The sequence below is a fragment of the Lepeophtheirus salmonis genome, chromosome 11 (genome assembly GCF_016086655.4).
Source record: "Lepeophtheirus salmonis chromosome 11, UVic_Lsal_1.4, whole genome shotgun sequence".
Classification (NCBI taxonomy): Eukaryota; Metazoa; Arthropoda; class Copepoda; order Siphonostomatoida; family Caligidae; genus Lepeophtheirus; species Lepeophtheirus salmonis.
This window is the reverse complement of record NC_052141.2, coordinates 4,056,893-4,076,878: the sequence shown is the minus strand read 5'-3', so window position 1 is coordinate 4,076,878 and position 19,986 is coordinate 4,056,893. Positions and strand designations below refer to the sequence as shown.

General features: G+C 33.7%; 6 protein-coding genes across 9 annotated transcripts; 4 read left to right on the top strand and 2 right to left on the bottom strand.

The window, feature by feature from the left end:
* The first annotated feature begins 360 nt into the window (after positions 1 to 360).
* On the top strand, positions 361 to 1,566 carry LOC121125856 (uncharacterized). The gene has a single exon (XM_040721098.2). It carries the CDS (start codon positions 361 to 363, stop codon positions 1,429 to 1,431), a length of 1,071 nt encoding a protein of 356 aa, XP_040577032.1. The 3' UTR covers positions 1,432 to 1,566.
* LOC121125857 (phospholipid phosphatase 1) lies at positions 1,403 to 7,604 on the bottom strand. 3 transcript variants are annotated; one of them, XM_040721101.2, is made up of 3 exons: positions 7,443 to 7,604; positions 7,090 to 7,384; positions 1,403 to 2,421 (listed from the first exon to the last, which is right to left on the bottom strand). In XM_040721101.2, the coding sequence occupies exon 3, from the start codon at positions 2,403 to 2,405 to the stop codon at positions 1,554 to 1,556; it is 852 nt and encodes a 283-aa protein (XP_040577035.1). In that variant the 5' UTR covers positions 2,406 to 2,421; positions 7,090 to 7,384; positions 7,443 to 7,604; the 3' UTR covers positions 1,403 to 1,553. The 3 variants fall into 3 exon arrangements, with proteins under 3 accessions (XP_040577035.1, XP_040577036.1, XP_040577034.1); XM_040721102.2 differs by lacking the exons at positions 7,090 to 7,384; positions 7,443 to 7,604 and adding an exon at positions 3,021 to 3,123; XM_040721100.2 differs by lacking the exons at positions 7,090 to 7,384; positions 7,443 to 7,604 and adding an exon at positions 2,506 to 2,687.
* Positions 3,013 to 6,472, top strand: LOC121125855 (antichymotrypsin-2). 2 transcript variants are annotated; one of them, XM_040721097.2, is made up of 2 exons: positions 3,013 to 4,543; positions 4,836 to 6,472. In XM_040721097.2, exons 1-2 carry the CDS (start codon positions 4,492 to 4,494, stop codon positions 6,005 to 6,007), a joined length of 1,224 nt encoding a protein of 407 aa, XP_040577031.1. In that variant the 5' UTR covers positions 3,013 to 4,491; the 3' UTR covers positions 6,008 to 6,472. The 2 variants fall into 2 exon arrangements, with proteins under 2 accessions (XP_040577031.1, XP_071747822.1); XM_071891721.1 differs by lacking the exon at positions 3,013 to 4,543 and adding an exon at positions 4,727 to 4,749.
* A 3,647-nt stretch (positions 7,605 to 11,251) lies between the features above and the next one.
* On the top strand, positions 11,252 to 12,810 carry Prim1 (DNA primase small subunit). The gene is made up of 2 exons (XM_040721282.2): positions 11,252 to 12,424; positions 12,487 to 12,810. Exons 1-2 carry the CDS (start codon positions 11,437 to 11,439, stop codon positions 12,735 to 12,737), a joined length of 1,239 nt encoding a protein of 412 aa, XP_040577216.1. The 5' UTR covers positions 11,252 to 11,436; the 3' UTR covers positions 12,738 to 12,810.
* Positions 12,811 to 13,841: 1,031 nt separating this feature from the next.
* On the top strand, positions 13,842 to 17,913 carry LOC121125828 (uncharacterized). Its single transcript, XM_040721069.2, has 3 exons — positions 13,842 to 14,069; positions 14,892 to 15,234; positions 15,303 to 17,913. The coding sequence occupies exons 1-3, from the start codon at positions 14,003 to 14,005 to the stop codon at positions 17,803 to 17,805; spliced, it is 2,913 nt and encodes a 970-aa protein (XP_040577003.1). The 5' UTR covers positions 13,842 to 14,002; the 3' UTR covers positions 17,806 to 17,913.
* On the bottom strand, positions 17,823 to 19,931 carry LOC121125834 (phosphatidylserine lipase ABHD16A). Its single transcript, XM_040721075.2, has 5 exons — positions 19,607 to 19,931; positions 18,988 to 19,544; positions 18,315 to 18,925; positions 18,106 to 18,257; positions 17,823 to 18,043 (listed from the first exon to the last, which is right to left on the bottom strand). The coding sequence occupies exons 1-5, from the start codon at positions 19,739 to 19,741 to the stop codon at positions 17,957 to 17,959; spliced, it is 1,542 nt and encodes a 513-aa protein (XP_040577009.1). The 5' UTR covers positions 19,742 to 19,931; the 3' UTR covers positions 17,823 to 17,956.
* Between the last annotated feature and the right edge of the window lie 55 nt (positions 19,932 to 19,986).

Sequence of the window (19,986 nt, the reverse complement as noted above, 5' to 3'; positions counted from 1 at the left end):
TTAAATCCAAAAAGGTTCTGAACTATAGCTAAAATTCTTGGATATCTGAACTCTTCCCAGTAATTTCAATAATGAGCCTATAATTGACTCAAATAATTATTTATATCTACATCTTGGACATGTTGTGATTTATAAATGAAATAAATACATTGGGATTTCCTTGTTTTTTTTTTGTTCAAGCTTGATTTTATGTTGAGGCAGGACAGGCGTACCTTCTACGAGATTGCGAGATATTTGAGACTCAGTCCAGGAGCTCTTGAAATAATTGAGGGGACGAAAAGCTAAAGCTCCGTTTCTACATGATAAAATAATAATTAAGTAAAAAATTATAAAGAAGAAGTGTTGAGGGTGAAGAAGAGAATGTCGGACCGATCCGAGAGTCCTCCCCGAAAGAAGGTGCGTCGTAGTGAGGAAGAGAATCCTCTGAAGGATAAGGAGGATCTCTTTTCCAAGATTTGCGATGACATCGTTCTCCGCATTTGTTCTCATTTGGATATGATGAGTCTCCTGAACCTTTGTGAAACGTGTCAAAGACTCTCTCGCATCTGTGGAGACAAATCCCTGTGGATCCATCCAGACTCTGGGCCTTACAGTCCCTCCCTCCTTCATCTTCGTAAGATCGTTGGTCGTTTTCTAAACTGGAAGACTTCAAGTCTGCGAATCAAAGGACTACTCAAGAATAAAAGTCAGAGCCTGAGTCGAGCACTCCTGGAACTCATGAGTTCCAGGGCGCCGAATCTTCGGTCTCTTACTCTAGATCATCACCTCATAGACGCAAATAAAATCAAAATCACGGATTTCCCTGATGGGTTCTCAAAATTAGCAGAGCTACGACTTCGAGACTCTTCCGTCATCAATGCCCTGGATAAGGAGTCTTATTTTAAGGAAATGCACCTCAAATTCCCTGCTCTAAAAGTGTTAGACCTTGCATGCTCCACTTGGGTCCCGAATCATTCCCTCCTTGCCATTTGCAAGCTTGAAAATTTGGAAGAGCTCTCTCTTAACGGTTGTTACAGAATAGGAGAGTGCTTTGTGTACACTGCCTTGGCTACGAGGTTCGGATTTCGGAATCTACGTATCATAGACCTACGAGGTACTTTTGTAGGGAATCCAGAGATGCAATGCTTTGGAAGACTGCCACAAATAACTAAAGCCTACTTTGGAAATATAATTACGTCTCGTCCCAGTTTATCAGAAGGAGATGGTAAAATTGAGGATCGGGGCATTGCTTCCCTCATAGATGTGGAGTCTCCTTCTTCTTTGACGCATTTATCCCTCCAAAAAACAGGACTCACTGACAAAATGCTACAGATCCTTGCTAAAAAATTGCCCCTCGTCTTTTTGGACGTGAGGGACACAAATGTCACTAATGAGGGAATTGAAAATTTTCTAACGATCAAACCTCAGTGTAAATTGTTACATAGTACTTGAGTACATAGTCACTTTTATTGTTATTATCATTAATATTATTATTCATTTAATAATTAATTATCATGTATCTTCTCCTTTAGTTTTTTAAATTAACATGTACGCCTCACTTAGAATAAATGATATTATGAACCCCTATTTGCTTCCGTTGTATTGCTCTCGTTTCCCATTGCAAGAGACTCAACAAGAGCCTCCTTCGAACTGGATCGTCTCCTTTCTAAAAGATCCGTCACGTAGATGACATTGATAGTTTGAGCAGTAATACCGAATACTGCTCCCGCTATAACGTCTGTGGGATGATGTTTAAAGTCGGTTACTCGGGAGAGTGAGGTATAGTAAGCAAACAGTCCAAAACTCAACTGAATGAATGGAATAATGAGACTTCTTCGAACTCCTCTGGATTTTGCATAGAGATACAGAATTATAAAAGTGGCTGCTTGACAGGAGAAAGAAGCATGCCCTGAAACAAAAGATAGATGAGCATCCTCAATTTTAGACTGAGCCTCTTCTTCTGTATGGAATAAATCCAAGTTTCCTTGACAAGTATAATTCAACACATAGGATCTAGGCCCGCAGTCTAAGTTCTCAAAGATGGGTCGGCAAACATCAAAAAAGTGAGGCCTCAGTCTCCCAATGGAATACTTGGCAATATCCGTCAAGCATTGACTCGTTGCAGCTCCAAATCCAAAATCAATCAACACTTTAAAAACAGATTTCAGATATGGAGTAAGAATTATAACACCGTTGTTCCTTTTCTCTAGAATGGCCTCTGTGATGAGTACGACAACCAAAGGGAAGCCAAAGCCCGTAATATATAGGGCATAGGTAGGAATTGTGGAATCGTGATAGGGATGGCTTAAGCTTTCGTCATCACAAAAGAATCCTCTTTCCACAGGTACTCCGAAAAAGGACAAATATATATATGGAATGGAGAGGATTCCTAGTACAACCAGGTTAGGAACCACATTGGAGTACATATCAGGGTCTTTCTTCCTAAAAGCAAAAGACATGGGGTAAAAAAATAATAATGAATAGTTATCCACGGTAAAAACTTAGAGTATCTAAAGTAGTACAAACCCTTGCGGTTCCGGCAATGGCAACTTCCATTTAGGAATTTTATCTTTTAAAGAATATCCCTCCATATCCCAATTACTATTTCATTTGTATTTATGTCATAAATAAATAGGAGTAATAAGCTAATTCAATATTGTATTATATTATTATATCTTATCAATGAGCATTAGGAAGGGGGGAAACATCCGTTTACGTTGCGAATAAAGTATTTAATATAATTTATTTGAATCATTTTAGGGGAACCTTGACATGATTAAGAATTTCTTAATTTTCTAGTAATTAAAAAAACTTGATTTGACAGTTAATGATGACGTATATCTCACCAGAGCAAACAAACATGTTGTAAGGAATTGCAATTATGTGTACTATCAACCAAGGTTAATAGAAATATGCATTTCTATTAACCTTGCTATCAACTAAGGGGGAGGAATATGGAGTTATGGGATAAAATGGAGACTAAATACTTGTAATTATCAAAATAACCAAATAAATATATAATTTACACATGTTCTCATTACCTTGAGGCCTGAAGTTTACCTTTCCTACTATGTAAATTGAAAAAAGGTATAATGTACCTACGCTGTCATTTCGATAAAAAGCGTCGGTAAAAAATAATAATAACCACACTCATTGACGTGGATATGCGTACATTTTTTCATTTTATTTATGAATTTTTTTCTTTCCTTATGAAGTACTACATAATTAATAATTATATATAGGCTCATTATGACTGTTGTCTTTGATATTAATTCATTTACATACTAACTTCAGACCTATATAAATATATATACTTTCAAAATAGAATGATATCATGAAAAGTAGTTAAGAGGCTCCAAGAATATTGTTCTTTGAAGATGAAACATGAGACAAAGTTATTTTAAATACAGTCGATCCTCCATATTGCGAAACACTTTGTTAGCAAATGAATTAATTAATAGTGCCCATTTCAATTTGAGTGGTATCTTTTATCGTTGGTTCGTAGTTTCCTTGATTTATGAGTCGAAAATTTCATTAAGACGGTTTTAGGGGGGACATTGAGGTCATTTTCCTCCCCCTGATTATAAAAAATAGGGACCCCGTCCTTTGAACACCCCCCCCCCTCCTTTAAGACTCCCACTATTATTTTGAACAAGCACACTGATCGATTATAAAACAATTGAACTAGTATGATGTTGATAATTGAATTGTACTTAATGAAGCAAAGTCCAAGTCAAGTTTGAATTGATAGCCCTTCTTTATCACGGATGTTGCCTGTAATCCAAAGTAGTATTGTAAATATACATATGTATTTATTGGCAGAGTGAACGGTGGGTTTTTAATTTACCAAATAAATGTTATAAGTTTCTCTTGGGGATTTATTTTTTTAGAGACCTGGAACGTTCGTGAACAGTGTATTTTTAATTTACCAAATAAAGGTCATAAGTTTCTATTGGGGATTTATTTTGTTAAGAGACCTGGAAATACATATTGATGTAATATAAATGTATTTTATATTTATCTCCAGACATCATTAATTATAATCTGATATCTCCAGATTTTACTGGTCAAATTGCGATAAAAATTACCAGAGAAGTTGATAACGCAAGTTCTCAATCATGTAATATATAAACAATTAGTCATTTAATTTACAGGGGAAAACCAAGTATGAATACTAGACTCTTATTTAAAAATTGACTCTTTATAATAGATTAAATACAAGTATGAGGGCCTCTTGGACTTTATATAGGTTGATAGACACAACTTTTATGTTGAGTAGTATGAAATTTATAAAAGGCTTCTTCAATAGGCTTTTATTGTATGTATATATATATATACAATAAAAGGGCTTACTATGAACGTATGCCTGCTTTAAATGCTTCGTATCATGTATCAAAAAAGTTTAGTACTCTTTTTTTATGACGTATAATATTGATAAGTTTTACATATATATATATATATTAGAATGAATCAATCTGTGCCAAAAGATTAGTAGTAATTATATTAGTATCAATGATGCATCTACAAGTTCGACATCCTCCACTTCATTTTGCATTGTCGTTGGGTAGGTCTTTTATGTACATAAACATTCGTCAAATACATGTGTCCTATTTAGTTTAGTTTAGCAAACATAAAAACATGGAAAACATTATTAATTAATTATCAATTGATTTTTGTTAAATTTGAATATTCCTGTACTTCATGAAACTAAATGAAAAATACGTTAAAAGCAGTAAATTTCAAATAATTAATTATCCTTAAAACCAAGAAGTATAAAATAATACATAAAATAATAAAATTACATAAGACTCGTAATATTCAACCATTCATGTAGATTCTTTTTAATTTATTTATAGTCTATTTGGTAATGGCGGATCAAAATGATCCAGACTTGTCAACTTTGTCCAATGGCGTATTTGATTTTACGACAAAATTATTCAGTGAGGCATGTCTAAAGGATAGCAACGGCGTATTTTCTGGCTATAGTTTAGCAAATATACTATCTATGACATCATTTGGTGCAAAAGGAAAAACTCTCACTGAAATAAGGGAAACTTTGGGTCTTCCTACATCTCAAGGGACAATCAAAGCAGCTTACTCAAGGATTACAAATGATTTAGTCTCTGATAAACATATAACCATTGAAATAGCCAATGGAATTTTTCCTCAAGATAACTTCCAAATAAAAGATTCATTTATTAAAAATACACAAGATGCTTTTAAGGCAGAAGTGCATTCAATAGATTATAGCGATTCAAAAGAGGCAGTGGAGGTCTTAAACTCCTGGGTTGAAACTAAGACGCATAATAAAATCAAGGATTTGTTTAGTAGTGACTCAATAGACGCTTCAACTGTGACGGTATTTGTGAATGCAATCTATTTCAAAGGTAGCTGGAAAAGTAAATTCGACTCGAAAAGAACGAAAAACAGAGATTTCTATGTGTCTCCAAATCAAAAAATCCAAGTTCCAACCATGTTTGCTCCTAAAATAGAAGTTGGCTCCTCTTATATTGAGTCGTTGAAATCCGAAATCATCATATTACCATATGAAGGAGATCAATATGAAATGTACTTAATTGTTCCCGATGATAGATTTGGACTTCCTGAGGTTGAAAAGAAAATATCTTCCGATGATTTTGACCCCAAATTATTAGATTCAGATAAATTCAAAACAAAGGTGGCCATTTATCTTCCAAAGTTCAAGTTGGAATCCTTTTACAATCTAAAAGACAGTCTGAGGGCCATTGGAATAAAGCAGATTTTTAGTGATAAATCGGATTTGTCAGGTATTGCAGGATCACCGAATCAGCTCTACGTGTCAAAAATCTTTCAAAAGGCCACAATAGAGGTGAATGAGGAAGGAAGTGAGGCCGCAGCAGCTTCTGGTGTAGTCATGATGATGAGATCCATGCCAATGCCTCCCACTCCTGTAGTCATTGATCACCCCTTTATGTTCTTTATAAAGGATAAACAGACGGGACTAGTTTTATTTTTGGGAAGAATTGTCAATCCATTAGAAAACTCTTAAGTAACATGGGAAAATCTTCATACTATGGATTTAATTTATTCGATTATTGAAACTCCTGTTTTGAATAAATCTATTTTTTATTTTGACATTCGTAGCTAAAAAAATTTCTAGGTAAATAATTATAATATGATCACATATGTTATATTCTATATCAATAATATGTTTAACAAGAAATCTAAGTAAAACTCAATTTTAGAGTGTCAATCCGAATTAAATGTACATTGTTAGCTCTCAAAGAAGAAAATAGGAAAGTTCTACAAATAGCATAAATTGTATACCAAGAGAAATGAATAGCATTTCAATCAAAATATTATGTAAATGCATGACACTTTAAATAAAAGTTTTGAAGGGTTTTTGTTCCAAATTTTTGAATATTTAACCTAATTTTAATCAGTTAATAGAATTTTAATAGTACAAAGAACGTTCCTTTTTTGAAATAAAAGATTATTAAATTTCCTAACCTCACCTTACCAGTTGTTTGAAAATCAAGAAATGACTTTCGGAGAATATTACCCCTTAGAAAAACTAACATTGATATGTGAATAATTAGCAGTGATCTTCCTTCAAGAAAGTACGGTTACAAGTAACATCTGGAATTTATTAGTTACTATAACGGGTTTAAATGGATTTGCCGTAAACATGGAATACATTAGAGAAGGATAGGAACAAGGGAAAATACTTTTCTGAGTGCTATACATTAGTCGTCACAGTATTCCATTCTTATTTTCTATAACTTAATATACTTAACCGCTATACATTAGAATAAATATATGTTAGTAAAGTCAAATCTGGATAAAGGAAACTGCTATTTGTCAAATGAAAAGTTGACTATAAACGGATTTTTCGTATATCCGATATATGTATATATATTTAAAAAAAGCACAATTTTTGGATACTTATATAAATAAATAATTTTGAAACTCCCCACTTCGAGGCAACCAGTGTTTGATTAGATCCTGTTTTTGACGGATCATCAAGGATTTTTAGTATATCTTTCAGCGAAAGTATTTTTGGGGGTCACTCGTGATATGTATCCATATTGATTGAAAAGTAATGTGAAATGAATTTAAAAAGAAACATACGGCTGAATTCCTAAGAAGTTGATACCAAAAAAGGGAAGAAAAAGTTGACTTTATGCTGACTTCATGTTTCTTCTATAGGAAGTATTCAAAAATTGGCATCTGAGAGAACAAACCCCCATAAATAAGGGTATTTTTCTTATATATGGATTTGATTGTATAATATTTTAAAGAGCACTCTTAAAATTTATTTAACTTTAATTTTTGTGAGAGTGTGAGATCGTTGTATTCCCCCGGGATATAAAACAGGTCGTCCGGATTATGAAATGAAGGACAATATATTATGTTCACATCGAATCTACAAGAAAGAGGAATAGATTAATGTCAACCATAAAAGTCAATTATCCTTAAATTACCAAAAAATATCTTATGTTGAATTCCTTAAAATATGTATTATAGGCCTTATAGAACTTTATTTGTAAGCAATTTCTATGAAAACATTTGATGAAACCAAATCCTCCAAAAAAACTATATTAACTAAGCAATGTTTGGATATCTCGTTACGTATCGCATTTTTGAGATTACCTACTTTCTCCGAGAAATAACAATGTAAGAACGAGCGTGTGTAGCTATTGCTTAGTTCAGGGAGCGCTCTACAGCAGTAGTTCTGAATATTTTTGAGTTTGAGCCTTAAAATAAGTTTCTAGACATTGTGCAACCCATTTGGAGATGAATACAAAGTACATTTTATGCAAATAGATGACTTAAAGACCTATAAAGTTCAACTCAAAGGCAAATGATATATGTTGTTTGACTATATTGATCAAAAATAAAGATTTTAATTCTACATAATAAGAAGAATAAAAATATTATTATTTTCAATATATTATATTGAGGAGAATAATTTTTTTTAAAAAATAAAGAAATTAAATTTTTTGGAATTATTTTTTTTCAATTTAATTGTACATATTAAATCTTTTGAAAATTTCAAAAATTAAATTTTTAAGAAAAAAATTTCGAAAATCCATAGCTATTCCCAAAAAAATTTTTTTTTTAATTTTTAAAAATCCACAGCTGTTCAGGAAAAATTTCAAAAATTAAATTATAAATTTTTTGAAAAATATTTTCAAAGTCCACAAAGAATTATAAATTTGCTTCAAATATATAAAATTTTCTAGTAAAAAGCAAAAATTCCATAATTTGAAAGCTGAAATCCAGAATGCGTTAAATTTTTAGAATCAAAATATATTTTTATTGTTTGGTTGTATGAAAGTTTGATTATCACATTTCCATATCAGACGACATGTGTTTAGGTGTGGCGATAAAAAGGGCGTACCCACTTATTTTTTTGTAGAGTACTATCTTCTGGAAAATACTTTTTAGAATTATCTAAAAGATACTTATAAAAAATTTATACATGCCTCTCAAAGTAATGTCAATTTCAATTACAGTCTTGATTCTTCTTTTTTTGCAAATCATTGGGATCCCTAGCTAGAGAGTACTCCCTGATCCATATTGAAAAAGAAAAGAAAAGGAGAGTACATATATATATAGCCTATAGGGTTTAACTCCTAAAGGACTCTAGGGAAAGAGGGGTAAAGGGAAAAATTAACAATTGAATCTAAAAACAAGGAAGACTATGTTGCTAACAACAACGACCTGGCTATAATATCGTGTTATTGTTGTGACGTAGTCGCTTTATTCTTCTCTTTTCACGAGGAGACGGCCTGATCGACTGGCTGCGTGCCTGGAGGAACATGTAGCAGCTTCTAATTTTAAGCTAGTCAGAATGGAGAACAACTAAATCCTACCTTCCTTGCCTAGAGTGTCCACTCTTTGCCTAGAGCCCTTTAGTAAATCCTACCCCTTTTTAAACGTTCAGATTTTGTAGTTGTTGTTGTTGGCAACCTGAACACTGTTGTTTTTTTCTTTCTCAAGCCTTATAATTATTCTTTTTATTCTTGAGGAGAAAACTCCCAGGTATTGAGTAACAAAGTGTGAGCGTGCTCATGAAAAACGGAGAGTAACCCTGATGATTTATCATGGGCGTCTGCAGGGGGAGGGCTGGAGGTGAAGTAGCCTACCTCCCCCCTCCCACAAATTAAGGAATGTTTGCCATTTACGGCAAATTTCCCACATCATTCCGGCAAATTATGCAGAAAAGCAAAAAAATTAATATTCTGTGAATAACTATGGGTTTTTGGAATTTTTTGCGTGAATATTTATGCATTTTAGAAAAACAATTCCAAAACATTTAATTTTTCAAATTTGTTTTCGAACAAATTTAATTTTCTGTGAGTAGTTATAGATTCATGGATTTTTTTTCCAATTTTTTTTTCCAAAATATATTTTTTTCAACAAAATTCCAAAAACCAAGCTATATCTTCTATATTAATACAGCAAATTATGTCTATTCTTCGATGGGAACTAAGAGTGAGTAATGACGTGTACTACCGCTTGTTAATTATTCCTTCAAAAAACAATCAATCTTTATTTGCTGAAGCCACTACACAGCAAATGACGATGAAAGACTTAATAAATATAATATCAAAGAAGATTTGTTCAAACATTTATGAGAAATTCTGTACAACAAAACATTGTCCATATTCGACAAAGTAATGAGGAAAAAGTGAAAAACTTCAATAAGAAGATTTTACTAACGACCAAACATAAATAGCAAAATTAAATTCTTCATTATAAATATTTATAGTATATTAAAAATAAATATTTTCTATTAACGTTGTTGAATATCATTATTGACCTTTTTTATTTACCTAATTTCCAAAGAGGTTATTAAAATATCCAATAAAAAAAAATTATAAGCTTTATTTTGTGGGCCTTTATTCATTTTTGCTGTTGCATTCCTTGTTAGTGTATCTCATGTGTTCAAGGGTCTAGCCCATGAATCAACTTTTACAAAGAATAATGATACGCACCTGGGGCAAAAAGGGATTTCTGCATGAAGAATAGACTAGCAAAAGATTATCCGGTGTTGCTAAGGACAAGGAGGGAGTGAGAAATCAAATTGACAATGGTCAATGCATTTTTTAATGTTTAGACCCCTTCCGTGTGGGCAAGCGATACGGTATTCTATAATGCATTATTATAATATAGCGCCTGCATATTATAGAAAATGTATTATTATGAATTTGAAAAAAATTAATTGTGTTATAATCTTTAAATAACATACCAACATATATTCATCAAAAAATTTGTCTAGATAAGAAGTCCATCTTTTATTTTTATCAAAAAATTCGTAATGAAAATTGCAAAAATAACTTTTTGCATTAATTTTAGTAAAATAAAGTAGCTAATAGCAATTATTGACATTGAATAGAGGAACACAAATTTACCAACATTTTTTTCGTACTTGCAAAGGCAAAAAGTTATGAAGAATAATGTCGTTGAAAAAATATCACTTGATAAATGGTTCATTTTTGCAAATAGTGCAAAAAAATATGTAATAAAATGTTCTGGAAATTGATTTTTTTTCAGAGTATATAGTTTTAGGTATAAAATGTATTATTTTGGGCATTTCTTCTTAAAATTGATGTATGATTAAAAAAAGAGAAAAAAAAGCCATCAAAAAAGAAAAGAATTGAAAATTCAGTCAGAAATTGACAAATATTTCAGTTAAATCTCAATTTTATGGATCAAATTAATATGCAAACTAATCTCTAGACAAATTTCTACTAACTTTATTTTATCTATGAATCCAATGTTTGATTGGAAATCCATTTTTTAGCACCTTAAAAAAAACCAAACTGCAATTTTCCCCGATTTCTTTTTTTGCTAAAACTTATTTGATTATGCATAAATTTAGAAAACTTTGTTATTCGTATCGTTGTTTTTTAAGACGGCAGTTACTTTTACCTAATATCAAACCCCCTTCCCCTCCCAACAATCGTTATTATGTATTTATGTGTAATATAATGCATTATAACTTGTTAATATGCACAAAACACTTATATTTTAGTAATTTGTAATAAAATGGTCAAAAATGACACCATTAATATATCAATCATCCTTGGAATTTCAATTATTGCATGATCCTTATCCCCAATACTTGCAGTATTTAAATTATATCATCTCAATATTTGGTTACAATTTGTACGATTTATTTATATAAGTTACAACTTGCTCAAAATTGTTTTAAGGTTGACGCATGACATATGTATTGGTTCATTTTTATTAAAGCGTTTTTAATTTTTATATAATTTTGGAGGTTACGTGATTTTTGGTAGTATTTGGAAAGTTACGAAATGGAGGGAAAAATGATCTTCAGATCAGAAGTTAAAATAATTGGTATTTGTTTTTTTGAGGAATTGTGCGATCCTTAATAAATAATAATAGTATTTGCTATTTGGTGCTGACGTACGGAATTGGACGAAGAAGGGTACGGATAGAACCATGGGGATGTCTGTTTACTCGCCGGATCTATTGGATGATCATCTGCCCATCTACTACAAACGACTCTTTCCCTATGAATCCTATTGCCGTTGGCTCGGAAGTATTGACAAGGCCTACTTTAGTCGAAGAGAATTTTCGTTTACGCTTCGAGATGATATTTATCTCCGCTATCAAAGCTTCTCTACCTGGGAAGAGCTTCGAACCGAAATGTGCAGAATGACTCCTCACAAAATTGACATTGGAGCCATTTTCAATGCTCGCCCCTCTGACCATAAAAAGATCTCCGTCTTTGCACCTCAAGAAAAGGAAATCGTCTTTGATATTGACATGACAGACTATGATGATGTCCGATACTGCTGTTCGGGAGCAGAGATTTGCCCAAAATGCTGGAAGTTTATGGTCATTGCTGTTAAAGTTCTGGATGAGGCATTGAGACAGGACTTTGGCTTCCAACATCTCCTATGGGTCTACTCTGGACGTAGAGGCATTCATTGCTGGGTCAGTGATCCCTCAGCCAAAAAACTAGGACAGTCTGCCCGATCCGCTATTGCTGAATATCTACAAGTTCTCTCAGGAGGCGACTCCCGGGCAAAAAAAGTACTAATCAAGGGCAAAAATGTACACCCCTCCATCGCTCGTGCTCTTAAAATAGCCTCTGAATCATTCGAATCGATTTGCCTTGTGGATCAGGACATTTTAGGAGAGCCGGAACGATGGAATAACGTCCTTAGTCTAATACCTGATGAAACCGTACGTGAGAAGATTACTAGTAAAATGCCCACTGCATCCACGTCCCTTGAGCGGTGGCAAATTATTAAAAAATGTCTTGAGCAACATATCTCAACAACCGAGCCAAAAAGTAGGAAAACATCCAATCATATTCTCAAGGAAATCGTTTTGCAGTACCTATATCCCAGACTGGACATCAATGTGACCAAGGGACTTAACCATTTACTCAAATCTCCCTTTTGCGTTCATCCCAAGACAGGTTTGACTTTTTATTTAAGATATTTACATATGTTAGTAATTATGTATATTTGGTTTTTATAGGAAGGATTTGCGTGCCTCTGGATCCTAATAAGATTGAGCAGTTTGATCCACTTAAAGTACCTACCATCAGTCAGCTCATTGAAGAAATTGATCGTTTTTCTAAAAACAATGAAAATGCAGTAATTAGTAAAGACTATAAAAAGACTTCTCTTCGTGGTCCCATGGTCATTTTTGACGAATTTTTATCCAAACTATCTCAAACATGGAAAGGGAGAATTATGGAAATCTCTGATGCCACCATGGAGTTTTAAGCTTCTTCCTATTACATTGATATTAACTATAATGATTAAATATGCCGTTTAAGAATAAATAATACATCTATCACTTTTAAGTATATTTTTTTTCTCTCTAAAGGCTTTAACTTTTTAGCGCCCAAGGACTCATTAAAACCGTGACAACTACATATAAATACAAATGAAAAATGTACAAAAAAATCATTAGAAATCTAGCCTAAAGTTGCTTTGTGTCAACATTCGGGTATTCCCTTGCCGAGTGGATCTTCCTTGAGTTGCGCTCGTCATAATGTAGGTCATTTTCTTGGGGAGAACAGGAGTGGACTGTCGGTGTCGTGGATGTGCTGTACAAAATACTTCCTTCCGATTCTCACTGAACACGAAATAACAGTCTGGGCAACGTTTTTTAGGGAATTGGACGAATTTCAATCCACGGACTTGATTTAGCAGAAGGCATTGACTTAAACTAAATGCCTTATGAATAGAGTTGGAAAGGAGTCCTCCTAGAATAGATGTCATCTTGGCACTTGATTTATACGATATCTGACCAAGGATCAATCATATGTCAGAACTGTTTAATAATTATAAAATATAATTTGTTAAACTGAAATGCTCTAAAGTGACATGTGGATAGCTAAATAATAGCCATTTCATAATATCTATTTATTTGATATTAGTAAAAGAGAATATTGAAGTTTGATCACGCAACCTCTCCGTTTTCCATCCTGGTTTTCAAATAAAATTAATGAATAACTACTAGTACTCCTATTTACTCAATTATAATAAGTAATACTAGCTATATGAGCTCACACAAAAGAGTGATTTCATTATCTATCGATCGGTGAAATTACGTTTAGTCATACTTGTTATAAAATGAAAGTCATAGAGGTATGAAATAATGTACCTATTTCCTCAAATAAGTAATAATTAATTGATTTGAAGAGTAAGAGATGAAAGCATCCATAGCATCATTTATTGTACCTTTCTTTAGTAGTATAAGGAAAAATAAATCTAATTATTCAATATCATTTTAATACATAATCTCAGGTACACCTGCTCTCAAAGAGTTTGCGTGGACGGCCTTGAATCAAAATATATATTTCATAACTGTTATAGCAGACCAATGACGTCATGTTGTCTTTGTCGTCAGTAGTTGTAAATAAAAGTTTGAATTAGAAAAAACATTTCATCAATAAAAATCGAATAAATTCATAATATTTTTGTTTAAAATAATTTAAACATCGGTTTTGAAAGAAAAATACAATAATGACACTTTGAGGATAATGGATTTGGACATTTCGCAAGGGCCTTTGTCAGACTCTTCAAAGGAGGATGAAGAAGAATTTCAAAGTATTTATTAATTAATCATTGTTGTAATAATTTAAATTATATTGAATATATGGCCTGTCAACATAAAATCAAGCTAGAAGGATCATTCATGCCAGTAATTTGAATTATAAGCCTGTGATTGACTCAAATATGTCGTATGCCATTTTGAGATCTAGGAGTAATATGAGACTATTTTATAATCTATTATAGTCATATACTGTCACTTTGCGTATTAAAAGTTATAATACAAATCTATGTCAAAATCCATAGTTGTGCCAGCTCTGGTGGATACACATCCTACAAATTGAAGATTTGAAAGCCGTTTGACAGTATCAAAAACAACCACAAAACCCATGGGCAATATTACCCCAATTAGTGGTTCTCATATTACCCCAAGGAGTCATTTCATATATGTCAATATGTATGCACAAAAATTTATTATTTTAGAAACAAATCCTTATTTTCACACCTCCTTTATACTATAAGTTTACTATTATATATTTGTTTGTACAAGAAATTTAATCCACTAATCCAGTGCAATTAAAACTGTTTGTGACACACAATTTCCTTGAATGCAATATGGCTGAAAGATCATGTCATTCACTGTCCCATTTCAAAAGAAATTAACTCTAGGAAGAACAGTAAAGTGTATACTTGGATGTACCCAGTTGCACCAATATATTATTTATATTAAGTAAAATAAAAAAATGGAATTTCAACTTTTCCTGATTTTTGTTCAAGATTATTTTTATATTGACGCATCACATATGTAAATAAAATATATATTTTATAAGATAGTTAATTAATGGGGGATCATTGTTGTTGTTTTCTATTTCATTCCAGAGTCTGGACAATCTCATGCAGAATCTTTGATCACTCGTTTGAATTTGGATGAACACAATGTGAATAGTGAATTTGTATCTACGGGATTCACTGAAGGACTCTTATTAAGTTCTCTTGTGGACTCTATTCATATTGAGAGCGGAACATCCCGTGGTGATGGAATACGAGGGGATCTTCCACGAATCCATTCTGATAGATCCATTTCTCCATCCGTTGCCTCAAGCATTTCTGTTGTATCATCAGCTGGGGGAAGGAGGAATTTAGAATGGGATTCAGGGGCGGATTTAGGTTACATTGGATTAGCCTCTAATCTTTCATCCAAAAAACCTGCTGTTGAATTAAGGTGTATAACCGTTCACGCTAATAATTATTAATAACCATTCATTATAATCAATTTATTATTCATTACAGTGCCTTGGAAAAACTTGCCATTCAAAACTACAAGGAAATCCTACAGACTACCCCTACCTCTAGCGGGAAGTCTACAACGTCACATCGTTCATCAGCGTTCCGTTCTTACAAAAGGGATCAGAATGAATTCGAAGTTGAAAAATTGAGACTTAAAAAATTTGGTGACTTTTTGCTCAGGAATAATGATTATTTTGAGTCCACGCCCTCAGAAATAGATGCAATTAAGGCACCCTTTCTGAGATCCTGCGAATCTATATCCCCTCTATCTCCCATTCAGCAAGAAAAAATACGTAGTCTTCAAAGACGTTCTAAATCTTGGACGGATTTACATTCCAAGGATTCAGATTCAATACTTCCAGCAAAGTATTTTAAAAATTTAAGAGGGCCGTCTCCTGTAGAGCCTTCGAGCTCCTCATCCACTGGGACTGTCATTCCCTTTTTACAAAAACCCAAGTCATCTGAACTATATTTCTTACCATATTCAGATTCTTCAAGTAAAGCATCTTCCCCCAAGAATGAAAAGGACATTCTTAGTCTTATGGATGATCAACTGCCTGTAAGTGATGCAAAAGTCACTGTTGGCTCACAGGAAGAACTCGAAAAGCCTTCTTTATATAATGAAGAAGTTAATCAAATAGAAGCATCGAAATCAAGCACAGAACCTGATGACACGAAAATTCTGAAACTACAACATAGTGTTAAAGTAACTCGCTCAAATGAGGTTAATTCCACTTCCAATATGGAATCGGAAATGAATTCATTGAAGGAAGCAAATAAAGGCTTTCCTCCGACCAAGAAATGTCTCCCTAAAAAAGTGTGCAAAAATGCTCTCTTCAAGATGTATAAAAAAAAACTAAGTCATTACATTCATATCATCTCTACTCCGTCACTCACCTCTGCTGAGAGTAAAATGAAGCAGAAACTTGCAGGAAAATTAATGAAATTCATGAAAGATGAAGAAGTTGGTTGTAACGAGAGTGACTCCCCACATTCCACTTCATCCTTGAAACTTGAGCACGAAATTCAAAAATTAGATAAACTCGAGCGCAAGCTTTTGAAATGTGTACCTTCACTGTCTTTATACAAATCGGATATTTCTCTAACCTCTGACAACTCTTCAGTCAGAGACACACCCAATAAAAATTTCACCCTCCAAATATCTTCATCCCATACATCGATTTCCTCCTCAAAATCAAATCATGAATTAAGTGAATCAGGTTGCTCTTCAAGCGATACACAAACGTGTGAATCCTCCTCTGTTGCCGTTGCTAATGATCCTAGCCAAATCACTTCTTTAACCATGACTACTTCTCATGTTACACAGGTACTGCAGCAAAATGTTTTACATCCCGATCGGCAGTTAACTTCTTCGAATCGGGTTCCGACTAAAACTTCTATAGAAAAGGATATATCATATAAATCAACTGACAATATTTTATCACTCTCTGAAGATGATGATCATCAGTCAGAGAAAAAAAGTGTTGTTTCGAATGAAAACACTGAAGGCAGATCAGAAGAAATACGATCCTCCTCTCGACATGGATTACGTTGGACATCGAAATCTGATTTTGGACAAACCTACCCATCCCCTAAGGACTTACTAGCTGAAGACAAAATATTATGTCAAAAAGCCTCTTTTCTCCCTTCTACAGAATCGGAATTTAAACAAACATGTCCTTCATACAAGGATGTGGCTCTGGATATTAGAAGTAGTAGTGAATCTTCTTCTTCTATATCCTCACGATCATTAGACAAAAAATATTATCACTCTCACAGAAACACGGCCTTTATAAATCGCACGTCTAACGTAAAAATGGATTCTCATTGCGAAGTTAATCTTAAGCGCAGTTCAACTTTATCTCAAAATAAAAGTACGGCAATGTCTGATTCCCGCCGTAAAGTAAATTCCTTTTATTCCTTAGAAGTAAGTTCTAAACCCCCTGCAAATAACAGTAAAGGAAATCGAATGCTTAGCGAAAAGGACTTTTTTGTTTCCAAAGAAAATCGTAATATCATTTCCAACCATATAGCTGGATTAAACTTAGGTCCAATCAAAAAAAGCATCAATAGTCATTATCAACATGGTGACAGTCCACCTCATAAGAATACATCTCTAGGTCTCTCAGACTCTCTTAAGAAGAACTATCCTAGCTTTCTCCAGAGATCACGTCAAAGAGTTAAGCTTCTTCGAGAATCCAGGGAAGAACGTTTGATAGAGCAGGAAAGGAAAAGGATATGGCTTCAAAATATAGCCACTCTTTCACCCTCATCCAAGAGAAGGGCTGAGATCTCTTACGTTCCAAATAGAGTCGTCAGAGTATTCGACTATAAGGAAATGGTGGAGAGCACTAAGAGGCGATGTCGGGATTTACCTGAAGTGAAGAAAGTTGAAAGAGAAATAAAGAAAAAACAGTATCATCTTACCAACAGAATCATGCTTGATATATACAATCGAAAAGTGAAGCAACATCTCTTTAAAAGAAGGATTCGTTCAGCTCATTAAACATTTACTCACACATATAATATTGATATATTTATTATAATTTAGGATTAACTACAACAACTATTACGTTACATATTCAAAAAAAAATATAAATATCAATTATATTTATATCTGGTCTGGACGAGTTTATCCTTGTAAATTGATTGGTTTTTCACATTTCTGAATTTATATGATCTAAATATGATACGGGCAGGGCATTGCAGTGAGTTGAATCAAAGTCCAGCATGTATTTTTGGGCCTTGAGAAGAAGAGAAATACAATGTTTATAATTAAATAATTATTAATTGTTGTGGATATTACCAAATATATAGTTAGTTGATCTTTGGAGTCAGTATTTAACTTGGGGGAGGATTCTTTATCACCTAAAGATAAAGGATAGGGCTCCTCCTTGTAGCTTGTTAGAGTCTCTATCATGAGAGGCTCATTAATATTTAGTTTTGACACAAATTGATCTGAAATAATTTGTGTAATCAATATACGAATTTCGAAAATTATGGATAGTACAGTACCTTTTTCACCTATTCCAAGTTTTAAATATTCCCATAATAGCTTTGTATTGATAACATGGGGGTACCTCCAGGTAAGAAGCTTCTCTAGTAAGTTATTGGCCCTATTAGTGGAGGCATCGTTCATATCCGTCACTATCATTTCATCTTTTGATCGTCTCACTAGTCTAATGATTCCTTGATACTGAACGAGTTGCTCCGCCACATTTAGGTTGAGATAGGCACTCACTGCGTCTTCAATGAGAGGGCTAATTCTATCAGGCATACGTGAGACTGCCAAAGGGAGCAAGTCATCAAAAGTAGCATCCAAAACTATACCTTTGATGTCAGGATATCTCATTGCAATCCAACTGGCGGTGAAGCCACCAATGCTCCACCCATAAATGACTATATTTGAGGGATTATAACCCAACTCCTGAATGGCAAATTGAATCACTGCATCAGCAGCATTCCGTTCTTGGGAAGGAAAGGGACGACCAGTACTATATCCAAAACCGGGATGATTCCAACCCAAAACTGAATATCCAGCGTCTATCGCGGGGGAAGTCACACCTATCTCATAGTATCCACCATTGCCTTCGCAATTGATGATAAGTGTTTTTCCCTTAGTATCTCTGAAAAAAAAAGAGTTAAGGGAGTTCAAAATATCTGGTTTCATCAAATTTGGAAGCCTCACTTTCTATGAATATACATTGTATCAATAAAGTTCCCATCAGAAGTTCGCAATTTATATCGAACCCCAGCATGTTGACGAATAAGTGTGGCCCTTCCCTGCATGAGAGAGGAATGAAGCCCCGCCTGTAGCAAGGCAGTAGAACCCGGATAAACTAAAGAAAGACCAATTGTATTTGCAAGGATCCAACTGAGAGGTCTCAGAATTATTTTCAATATATCTATCCCAGTGTTATTCTTGGGAGTGTATGGAGGACAGGGTGGAGCGTTGAATTCAACTGGCCAAGCAAAGAATTCGAAATCGTATTTAATAAGCGTATTTTTGATTCTAGCATCCCATTGAGTCTGAGATGTTTTTAAATGCGACAAGAAATCTCTATAAGAAGAATTGCAGAAGCGTCCCAAGCCTCGAGACATCCATGCCAGGCTATAGAATATCAATACAGCAGAGATGAAGTTAAACACAATGAGAGCTCCTTCTTTATTGTACATGTCCTTCTTATAAAAGTAGGGAATGAGCAATGGAGATCCATATTTCGTCATCTCCTTCATCAGTCTTATCTAAAATAAAAATCATTTTCCCTATATCTGGAGAGGCGGGAAATGTGGATGGAGTGACTCACGGACATAATGGTCATATCGCCTATTTTCTCCAATCGATTAGGTTCATAGCACATTGTAGAACTGATTTTAGTGTAATCGGGATACATTCGATAGAGTCTCGGCCCCCTTAGGCACATCCATATTTCACTAAACATTTCACGTTGAATTTACAGTTTAATTGTTTCACCCTCTGACCAGCTTCCAAAATTCTCAACAGCCCCACATAGCTCTAGTCAAGTGACATTATTCTAAAAAGTAAAATCCTTTTCATTCAGCAGAGCTGATGATGATGAGCTGAAGAATATGTTGTAAGTTGATAACCTGACATCTAGCGTTCATAATAATATCGAATGCAACGACCTCATCTACGTTAAAATAAAGTTTTAGTCCACGTTAGTGG

Coding starts and splice junctions, on each gene's coding strand:
- LOC121125856 (XM_040721098.2), top strand. CDS start 361: ATGTCGGACCGATCCGAGAGTCCTCCCCGAAAGAAGGTGCGTCGTAGT.
- LOC121125834 (XM_040721075.2), bottom strand. CDS start 19,741: ATGTTTAGTGAAATATGGATGTGCCTAAGGGGGCCGAGACTCTATCGA. Junction 18,926..18,987: donor ACAATGTATATTCATAGAAA/GTGAGGCTTCCA, acceptor TTTTTTTTTCAG/AGATACTAAGGGAAAAACAC. Junction 18,044..18,105: donor ATCAACTAACTATATATTTG/GTAATATCCACA, acceptor CTTCTTCTCAAG/GCCCAAAAATACATGCTGGA.
- LOC121125828 (XM_040721069.2), top strand. CDS start 14,003: ATGGATTTGGACATTTCGCAAGGGCCTTTGTCAGACTCTTCAAAGGAG. Junction 14,070..14,891: donor GGATGAAGAAGAATTTCAAA/GTATTTATTAAT, acceptor ATTTCATTCCAG/AGTCTGGACAATCTCATGCA. Junction 15,235..15,302: donor AAACCTGCTGTTGAATTAAG/GTGTATAACCGT, acceptor TATTCATTACAG/TGCCTTGGAAAAACTTGCCA.
- LOC121125857 (XM_040721100.2), bottom strand. CDS start 2,570: ATGGAGGGATATTCTTTAAAAGATAAAATTCCTAAATGGAAGTTGCCA. Junction 2,422..2,505: donor CCATTGCCGGAACCGCAAGG/GTTTGTACTACT, acceptor TTTTGCTTTTAG/GAAGAAAGACCCTGATATGT.
- Prim1 (XM_040721282.2), top strand. CDS start 11,437: ATGGGGATGTCTGTTTACTCGCCGGATCTATTGGATGATCATCTGCCC. Junction 12,425..12,486: donor TTGCGTTCATCCCAAGACAG/GTTTGACTTTTT, acceptor TGGTTTTTATAG/GAAGGATTTGCGTGCCTCTG.
- LOC121125855 (XM_040721097.2), top strand. CDS start 4,492: ATGATGCATCTACAAGTTCGACATCCTCCACTTCATTTTGCATTGTCG. Junction 4,544..4,835: donor TCATTTTGCATTGTCGTTGG/GTAGGTCTTTTA, acceptor ATTTATTTATAG/TCTATTTGGTAATGGCGGAT.